General features: G+C 50.0%; 3 protein-coding genes across 3 annotated transcripts; all 3 read right to left on the bottom strand.

Annotated features, from left to right (window-relative positions):
• Positions 1–1583: 1583 nt before the first annotated feature.
• On the bottom strand, positions 1584–2242 carry LOC311120421 (histone H3.2-like; the record flags this gene model as incomplete). The annotated part of the gene is made up of 2 exons (XM_084195018.1): positions 1584–1934; positions 2225–2242. 2 exons carry the CDS (start codon positions 2240–2242, stop codon positions 1584–1586), a joined length of 369 nt encoding a protein of 122 aa, XP_084051144.1.
• Positions 2243–2476: 234 nt separating this feature from the next.
• LOC311120416 (histone H2A) lies at positions 2477–2863 on the bottom strand (the record flags this gene model as incomplete). The annotated part of the gene is made up of 1 exon (XM_084195014.1): positions 2477–2863. The coding sequence occupies one exon, from the start codon at positions 2861–2863 to the stop codon at positions 2477–2479; it is 387 nt and encodes a 128-aa protein (XP_084051140.1).
• A 797-nt stretch (positions 2864–3660) lies between these two features.
• On the bottom strand, positions 3661–4352 carry LOC311120424 (histone H1; the record flags this gene model as incomplete). The annotated part of the gene is made up of 1 exon (XM_084195021.1): positions 3661–4352. Exon 1 carries the CDS (start codon positions 4282–4284, stop codon positions 3661–3663), a length of 624 nt encoding a protein of 207 aa, XP_084051147.1. The 5' UTR covers positions 4285–4352.
• Positions 4353–10000: the final 5648 nt, after the last annotated feature.

Consider the following 10000-nt stretch of genomic DNA (forward strand, 5'->3'; position numbering starts at 1 on the left):
TCTCTCACTCACTCTCTGTCTCTCAGTCTCTCTCACTCACTCACTCACTCTCTCACTCACTCTCTCAGTCTCTCAGTCTCACTCACTCACACTCTCTCTCTCTCAGTCTCTCTCTCTCTCTCTCACTCACTCACTCACTCACTCTCTCTCACTCACTCACTCACTCTCTCTCTCTCTCAGTCTATCTCACTCACTCACTCACTCTCTCAGTCTCTCTCTCTCTCACTCACTCACTCTCTCAGTCTCTCTCTCTCTCTCTCAGTCTCTCAGTGTCTATTTGAGTCGAATCAACGTAATATAATCCTTTTTACGTCTCTATCATCTTTACTCAATGTATTGGACCACATCAACTCAACTTACTCAAGCTTATCTACTCATAAAAACAAGCAAAAAGATCTACTCAATAATATGACGTGTGCCTTTGTTGACTGTAATAGCTTGAGTACATTCCACAAAGTCATTTTTTACAGTGTATCTAAAGACACGTTTGTTGTGGTGATGCACTTTTTCTTTGACGTTGAACTTGCATTGAACAGACAAATCCATTTCGTTACAACCCTTTTGTAGTATGACTTAGGAATATTTGTTGATGATCCTAATGTCTATGCTTGAATAGTGATTGGTTGTTGGTGAAATATTGCTGAGAACCCATCGTTTCCTGGCCTTTTTTCACTATTGAGCAATTTTGAAACATTTGTTTTGCTATTGGATTCATAATGGTGACCTGGGACAAGTAATTAGTGAAAACTAGAGTTTAGCAGTTGCCATTAAAGCGATCGAACCAAGTCATCCTAATAGGCTAGTATTAGCCTAAAGCAGGGATTCCCAAACTCAGGCCACGTTTTGGGAGTTTTTGCCCCAGCACTACACAGCTGATTCAAATAATCAACTCATCATCATCAAGCTGGGAGTATTAGAATCAGCTGTGGAGTGTTAGGGCAAAACGCAAAACGCGCACCCCTTGGGGACCCCAGGACCGCGTTTGGGAAACGCTGGCCTAAAGAGCAAATGACCATGAGGTGCAGTACCCACATTTAACCACAAGATGGCCTCCGTGCTCCACTGTAAAGTTTGGGCCTCTGCATGAGTCTCTCAGCAGCACTGCAACATGGGACTTTCAAAGGAAGTTGGCATGCAATGTTTCTTCTGGACTGCATTCAAGGCAACTAATGACACACAACTAATAGTGTCAATTATTCATCTGAACACAATTCTTGTAACTATTCGGCCTATATTATCACTCGTTTCTTTTCCCCCTCCTTTGTAAAGCATTTTACTGTGCTACTATAGTCCAAAGTAAGTGGATGATGCCAGACGGTTGTATATATATATATATATATATATATATATATATATACACACACACACACACACACACACACACACACACACACACATTGAAGCTAGACTTCAGGCAACGAAAAGGTACAATACGTAGCTTTTAGACGTGTTAGTGAACAACATACATGGTGGGTAATGTAGAGGTGCGTGTATACATGGAACAATTGTGCCTTTTTGATGGAAATATGGAGGTGGCTCTTAAAAGAGCCTTTGGGGGATTTTGGAGTTCAGGTCATCCTCATTTATGCGCGCTCTCCGCGAATACGGCGGGCCAGCTGGATGTCCTTGGGCATGATGGTCACCCGCTTGGCGTGGATGGCGCACAGGTTGGTGTCCTCGAACAGGCCGACCAGGTAAGCCTCGCTAGCCTCCTGCAGGGCCATCACAGCGGAACTCTGGAAGCGCAGGTCGGTCTTGAAGTCCTGGGCGATTTCTCGCACCAGGCGCTGGAAGGGCAGCTTGCGGATGAGCAGCTCAGTGGACTTCTGGTAACGACGGATCTCTCTCAGAGCCACGGTGCCGGGCCTGTAACGGTGAGGCTTCTTCACACCGCCGGTGGCCGGGGCACTCTTGCGAGCAGCCTTAGTGGCGAGCTGCTTCCTGGGGGCTTTGCCACCGGTGGATTTGCGAGCGGTTTGCTTGGTTCTGGCCATGGCGCTTCTCTGACAGTCGGGAGTATAGCCTCGAAATGCCTATGTGAAGTTTATAAAGCCGGCAGTGGCGCCTGCTGATTGGACACCATCTCCCCACCACCCCGATTGGCCCGTTGCGCAGGCCTCCTCCGTTGGCCATTGGACGGGAGGCCCGGCCTCTCCAAAATTCAAACTCCCGGTGCGCGCGCGCAATAGGACGCCGCCGGCCCTTTACGCATAATAATAGTCGCCAAAGTCAAGAGTGACATCTTTATAGGCACGTTGTAATCTAATGCTAGCCTGCTATGGCAAACGAGGCCTAGTAGGTGTTGTTGTTCATGGAAGGCCTCATGTGGGCACAGAATGTCGAAATAGTTGTGTATACACCCACTCAATGTGTAGCGGTCATAGAAAGGTACTTTGCGCTTTTGGAGAGCTAGGTGGTTGGCTCTTAAAAGAGCCTTTGGGGGTTGAGTAGTCAAGTTGAAGTCGCAGTAGCGAATTTACTTGGCTTTGACTGCCTTCTCGGTCTTCTTGGGGAGTAGCACTGCCTGGATGTTGGGCAACACACCACCCTGAGCGATGGTCACACCGCCGAGCAGTTTGTTCAGTTCCTCGTCGTTACGGACGGCCAGCTGCAGGTGACGGGGGATGATACGAGTCTTCTTGTTGTCACGGGCAGCGTTGCCGGCCAACTCCAGGATCTCAGCAGTCAGGTACTCGAGCACGGCGGCCAGGTAGACTGGTGCGCCAGCGCCCACACGCTCGGCGTAGTTGCCTTTGCGCAGTAGCCTGTGCACACGGCCCACGGGGAACTGGAGCCCGGCACGGGATGAACGGGTCTTTGCCTTCGCCCTGGCCTTGCCTCCGGTTTTGCCTCTTCCGCTCATATTGGTATCTTGAGAAAGTCACAGAAAGTCTGAATGAGCCGCTCGCCACTTCGAGAGCCGTACTTATACCTCGCCACAAGAGGCAACGATTGGCCACCGGGCCGGTGTGGCCTTATCCAATTGGAGCGAGGGACAGACAGACAGACAGCCCTAAGCCGGTTCCCACCCACAGGCAGCGAGTGAGAGGCTACTTTGTGTCCCTCCGACTTTGTTACTTTGTGTCATTTCGCGTGAGCGCCAAAATGTCCGACATGAAATCCTCACATTATTTCTCTCCAAATGGGAAACAAACAGCTGGTGAGGGTGCACTCTTGAGTTTGAAATCGAAGCCACTATAGTATTGTTATTACATGGCACTTGTAACACATCACAGCAGCCTGCCTCTGAACGGGAATAGCCCAGTGGCTCATATATAAATATGGCTGTTGAGGGTGCACTCGTGAGTTTGAATTCGAAGCCACTATAGTATTGTTATTACATGGCACTTGTAACACATCACAGCAGCCTGCCTCTGAACGGGAATAGCCCAGTGGCTCATATACAAATGGCTGGTGAGGGTGCACTCGTGAGGTCGAATTTCTAAGCCATTTTGGCCCTCTATTATATTCCTCTCCCTTCGCACACACCCAGAGTGGGACGATGTTGTGTGCGTAAAAGTAGCCTAGTGTGCGTAATTTCTTTTTCACGACAGATAGTACATGGAAATCAATGCGCTTTCTATGGAAAGAGGTGGGTGGCTCTTAAAAGAGCCTTTTGTGGTACAACATGTGTCGAGTAGAACACTGTTTGTAATAGGTTTACTTCTTCTTGGGGGCTGCCTTCTTGGCCTTGGCTGCCTTGGGCTTGGCGGCTTTGGGCTTGGCTGCCTTTGTAGCCTTCTTGGGGCTCTTGGCCGCCTTCTTGGCCGCTGCGGCGGGCTTCTTCACCTTCTTGGGGCTCTTGGCGGCCTTTTTGGGTGTAGCGGGCTTCTTGGCCTTCTTGGGGGACTTCTTTGCGGCGACGGCCTTCTTGGCTGCTACCTTCTTGGGCTTCTTCGCCGCGGCGGGCTTCTTGGCGGCCACCTTCTTTACTTTGGGAACTGCGGTTTTCTTGGCGGGCTTCTTTGCCTCGACGGCTTTCTTGTTGAGCTTGAAGGAGCCGGATGCACCGGTGCCCTTGGTCTGGACCAGGGTGCCCTTGGTGACGAGGCTCTTGACTGCGATCTTGACGCGGGAGTTGTTCTTCTCCACGTCGTAGCCGCCTGCCGCCAGCGTCTTCTTGAGCGCGGCCAGGGACACGCCGCTCCTCTCCTTGGAGGCGGTCACAGCCTTGACGATGAGTTCTCCTACGCTGGGTCCCGCTTTCTTGGGCTTGGCTGCTGCCTTCTTCTTGGGTGCCTTGGCCGGCGCTGCGGCTGCGGGTGCTGGTGCGACTTCTGCCATGTCTGTCTGTCTGTCTGTCTGTCGTTTGGTCCGGTACACACACACACACACGGTCTGCGAGGAGTAGTTTGCTGTAGACGCTGCTCTGCGCTATTGAAGCTCCACACCGAGCAGGGGGCTGGCCTTAAACGCGACATGAGAACCATGTAGACTCAAGGCAACCAGCTCGGCTTCTCTGGGCTGGCCAAATGCTCTTTCACTTGTGTTTTCTGTTCGCCTATATCGGCCCGAAAGTCACCGACGGAGCCGTGTTTTTGGTCCAAAAGCGAACGGCCCAGCGAGCAGACCGCGGAAGGGCCGTGCATTTTGTTGCGGCTCGCTCAAAACCTCACCGTTCGACTGTCGGGTGGAGCGGTGCGCACTGGTTTTCCTGTGCTATTTGTCTCCTAAATGGCCTAAAAGTGCATCCGATTGCGAGCAGCACTTGTTGTGTAGTGAGCCGAGATGTCTGGCAAGGGAATCAAATGGTTTGGGGTCCCCTGATGTGGTCAGGGGTGTTTTAAAGAAGCGCTCTTTTGGGGACCTTAAAACACATGCACCTGTGAGGCCTGGCTGAGACTAGTGTTGTACCTCAAGTTTCAGGTTGTATTCGTCATATGTACAGGATCCACATGGTATAAACAGTCCTACGACATGCTTACTTGCACTATGTGTGTGTGTGTGTTATTGTATTAGTACTTTTTGTGCACTGGCAGTGTGAGTGTTGTTGTTGTTGTATTTGTAGCCTACTATTTCTACACAGTGAGATTGTGTGTTGTCTTCTGGTAGGTAGGTAGGTAGGTAGGTAGGTTGGCTGTCTCTACTAATATATTGTTCACCTGCTTGACTCCGCAGCGTGACTCGCCTCGGTCTTTGTGTCTGTGGGTCTTGGTGTCTGGCTGGCGCTATGGAGGCTGGCGCCCCATGGGTCATGGCGCGTTGATATAGGCCTAGATAGAGGGAGTCTCTCTCTCTGTCTGTCTCTCTCTCTCTCTCTCCCCCCAAGTGGGACAAGGGCTGCATATGTGGTTGGACTGGGAGAAGAATCCCAGCAGGTGCATGTGGGTCAGAAGGTTGATTGCGGCCTCTTTTCTTTTCCTTGTTGTATATATGTATGGGGCGGCAGGTAGCTTAGTGGTTAAGAGTGGTTAAGAGCGTTGTGCCAGTAACCGAAAGGTGGCTGGTTCTAATCCCCGAGGCGACTAGGTGAAAAATCTGTCGATGTGCCCTTGAGCAAGGCACTTAACCCTAATTGCTCATGTAAGTCGCTCTGGATAAGAGTGTCTGCTAAATGACTAAAATGTAAATGTATAGGCTATCCCCAAGGTAGTCATTGGGATCCGCTGCTGCTCCAACGACTATCGCAAGGGCCGCCCGCTCGCTCACTGTGTTATACTGTGACTTGGCCTACAGACACATTCATATCCTCACGTGGAAGCAACTGCCTTAGCTGGTAGAGCACGGCGCTTGTAACGCCAAGGTAGTGGGTTCGATCCCCGGGACCACCCATACACAAAAATGTATGCACGCATGACTGTAAGTCGCTTTGGATAAAAGCGTCTGCTAAATGGCATATTATATTATTATATTTATCCTGTTGCCTCATGAGGGTAGTAGGAAGGAAAATACACTATGTGCCTCAAATGTACTACACTTTACATGGACATTTTGAGTCATGTAGCAGACGATCTTATCCAGAGCCACTTACAGTTAAGTGTGTGCCTACATTTTCATACTGGCCCCCCTTGGGAAACGAACCCGCAACCCTGGCGTTGCAAGCGCAGTGCTCTACCAACTGAGCTACAGGGGACTATATATGTATGATGCGACCTGGACCGGAAATGACCCGTTGGCAATAAGGGCTACGTATATATATATATATATATATATGCCTACTCCTATTCTTCCTAGACGGGATTATTCACCCCCTTTTTATTCTTGCCATTATCGTTCTCATTCACATCATTAGGGTATAGTCCAATGATGGAGCGTCCATTCTCCCCGTCCGTGTCCTACCGATTCAGGAAGTCGACTCAAAATGACTATCCGCTCATTAAACGACAAAAGGCATTTCTTTCCATTCAAACCCAACAGACTGCTTTTTTTATTTACACCCTTTGTCAAATGGTGCCATTTTTCATTGCCTTCACCTGGAATGGAGGCCGACAAACATGGGTTACTATTCAGCGTGCAAAGACAACAAAAAAGGCGCGCTAAACCCCTACGCTGGAACGGGCGGGGGAAATGATACAATGTAGCCGTTCTCCGAGCCGGCGCGCGCCGCCCATTAAACAATGATACAATGTAACGCAGCCTACCTGCGCATTCATTCGGTGGCGATGGAAATGCTCTTTTTACTGACAGAGTGGGTGGCTCTTAAAAGAGCCTTTGGGTTAGTAGAGCAGTCCAAATGCGCTGTTTACTTGGAGCTGGTGTACTTGGTTACGGCCTTGGTGCCCTCGGACACGGCGTGTTTGGCAAGTTCACCGGGGAGTAGCAGGCGCACGGCGGTCTGGATCTCCCTAGAGGTGATGGTAGAACGCTTGTTGTAGTGGGCCAGGCGAGAGGACTCTCCGGCGATACGCTCGAAGATGTCGTTCACGAACGAGTTCATGATTCCCATGGCCTTGGAGGAGATGCCGGTGTCGGGGTGGACCTGCTTCAGGACCTTGTACACGTAGATGGCGTAACTCTCCTTCCTGGACTTTCTGCGCTTCTTGCCGCCCTTCCCTGCGGTCTTGGTGACGGCTTTCTTGGAGCCCTTCTTGGGCGCTGACTTTGCTGGCTCGGGCATGATGATGTCTCGTTGCTTCTCAGAAACGAATGAGGGGGTGAAGGGCGCTTACCCGTCTTATGAAGAGGAAGCTAATCAAAGTCGGCGGCCGTGGACACTCCCCTGCTTGCTCGTAGGCGCCCCTGCTATTTGCCCAGTGGAGCTCTAGCGCTCAAAAGAGCCTTCCGCTCAGAGGCTAGCTTCCCGAACAAAGACAATTGAGGGCGCGCGCGCGGGTCCTCACCCCCTCCCTCCTCTCTATAGCCTATGCTCTGTGACCGATGGGGAATTGTGTGTTTCAAAAGGGGGGCCTGAATAGTTGTCCGAATGGCACGATTGTTGTGCCACATAATGCTGGTGATAGAATTGCCCACGTTGGCACCGTCAGACATAGGGCTCCCATTTTGGACTGTGTGTGTGTGTGTGTGTGTGTGTGTGCGCGCGCGCGAACGCTGTCCCCCTCTTTTCGAGCCACATCTACCGACGGGTGGTGGTTTTATGTTGTCCAAATGCCACTATTGCTTGACCCAAAATAACAACGTCACTACACTTTGCCACTGTCAGATATAGGCCTCCCTCTGTGCGCTAAAACGGGAAGGGACATTAGAATCCGCTATTTAATACTCCCTGTCCACTCGAAGTGGCTCATACTTTCCTATCAAATAGCATACGGAAGAAAAGAAAAAAACACTATATGGAATGGGCCCTTTTGAAGCGGATGTGGGTGGCTCTTAAAAGAGCCTTTGGGTTCGAGTCGGGGTGTTGAGGTTCCGAAGAGAGTGCGTTTAACCGCCGAAACCGTACAGGGTGCGTCCCTGTCGTTTCAGAGCGTAGACCACGTCCATGGCGGTAACGGTCTTCCTCTTGGCGTGCTCGGTGTAGGTGACTGCGTCACGGATCACGTTCTCCAGGAACACCTTTAGGACACCGCGGGTCTCCTCATAGATCAGACCGGAAATACGCTTCACGCCGCCGCGGCGAGCCAGACGTCGGATAGCGGGTTTGGTGATTCCCTGGATGTTATCGCGGAGAACTTTTCGGTGACGCTTGGCGCCTCCTTTTCCAAGTCCCTTGCCGCCTTTGCCTCTTCCAGACATGGTGTGTTCGCTAGTTGAGTTCAAGTGAATGAATGACTTCAGCGCCGGTGCGTGGTGCGCTATTATCTGCGTTTGGTCGACCTGATTGAGGCCATCGGCACAGAAAGCGCGCCTCTGTGATATGTTCGGAGGCGTTGCAAAGGGGAGGGCGCTCGTTCTAGGGGACTAGGGAGGAGCGATTACAAAGGTGACGTGAAAGCAACTACCGTGCGCGGGAAACATACTCCAATACTGATATAGGCTATGTGGAACACAAGGCCAAACGGTGACAACTGGGAGATCAGCTAGTACACTGTGTCCCTGTCCTCATATTGTTGTTGTTGTTGTTGTTGTTGTTGTTGTTGTTGTTGTTGTTGTTGTTGTTGTTGTTGTTGCACCTGATTTTACTCATTGAGGACTTGCTAATTAGGTGACAGGTTGTTCAGTCAGCTGTGGCTCTCCAGGGCTACAAGAAAAATGGGTATTGTTGGGGGTAGGCTACTCTACCGCTGGAGTTGGGAAACACTGACCTAGTAGGATGAGTCTGTTTAGCTATGGAAGGACGTGTCGTATTGACTGTCATTAATAAACATCACTCTTCTTCTTTCTTCTCTAGACACCACTCGGCCTGACAGTAAGGGGGCCAAGAGGACCTGGGGTGCGGATGGGAGGGGTGGTGATCCCTCTGCAAGCTGGAGCGTTTACAAAATAGTTGTCATCATCCTTATGCCTAATGTGTGTTGCAGCCAAACAGCACACACTGTTTGTGTGACTCCCTGACATTACGCAATGATGTAAGCACATTTGGGAATGTCTTCCATATTGTTGCATAAAGACGACCGTGTGCATAAACTGTGAGACCGAGAGTGGCGTACCTTTACCCACACACACACACCCACACACACACACACACACACACACACAATGAAGGGATTGATTTCCTACGCATACAGAGGTGATAGTGATGTGCCAATATTGTATGGTACCTTTCTTAGCAAACCAATAATAAAGCTTCTTATAATGGAATTATTGTTATGATGTTGATCATTTGTATTGCCGCAGGATAGCCTCAGATGTGTCGTCAAAGAAAGGCCACAGAAAGAGGGCCCGTCTCAACTGTTCATTTCAAAAGGGACAAATTGGGGGGGTGCACTGATGCCTTAAGGGCCCAAGAGCACAGACTGCCACTTTATCATTCAGTGCAGTTGAACATCTCACATTTGACTAGCTTTCATAGGACAACTTATTGTTGCCATAATTGTCTCTTACCTGTACTTACTGGCTGCCGGCCCTCGGTGGAGTATATCGAGGAACAGAGGGTGCCTTTTAGGATAAGGACTAACAAGGTTTTGACTAGGTGGGATACAGCTACGACCGGAAGTGACTTTTCCCTAGCAGTTTAGGCTAATTAGGCTAGAGTGCAGATACTTGACATGTACAGTACAACAACAAATCACAGAGGGCCTGTTACCACACCCTATAGGCTTGAACATCATAATATCACAATATATAATAATACTCATACATAATAATCGAAAATCACCTTTGACTACAGTGACATTGGTAGTAAGTAGGCTACAGTATAATGGATAGCTACCCAACTGGGACAGAAAGTGGAAATTGAAGGGGGACACGCAGTGAGCAAAACTCCTAACGACATAAAAACACAGACACTTCAGTGGAACGCACAGGGCTAGACGGGAAGGAAGACGTGGAGAAGGACTATTGAAGAGGAGATGAAGAACACCGGAAGCATCGAGTGAAGAAATGGGCCCGGAACAGGGTTAGGCCGAGATGCACTGTTGACGCCCTATCCTTCATTTAGGACCTCAAAGAAATGAGTCAACTCCTATAGGGACTATTTTCACCGCCACCTGCTGGACCAGAG

Source organism: Coregonus lavaretus (genome assembly GCF_964263955.1).
Source record: "Coregonus lavaretus genome assembly, contig: HAP1_SCAFFOLD_1287, whole genome shotgun sequence".
In the NCBI taxonomy this organism is placed as follows: Eukaryota; Metazoa; Chordata; class Actinopteri; order Salmoniformes; family Salmonidae; genus Coregonus; species Coregonus lavaretus.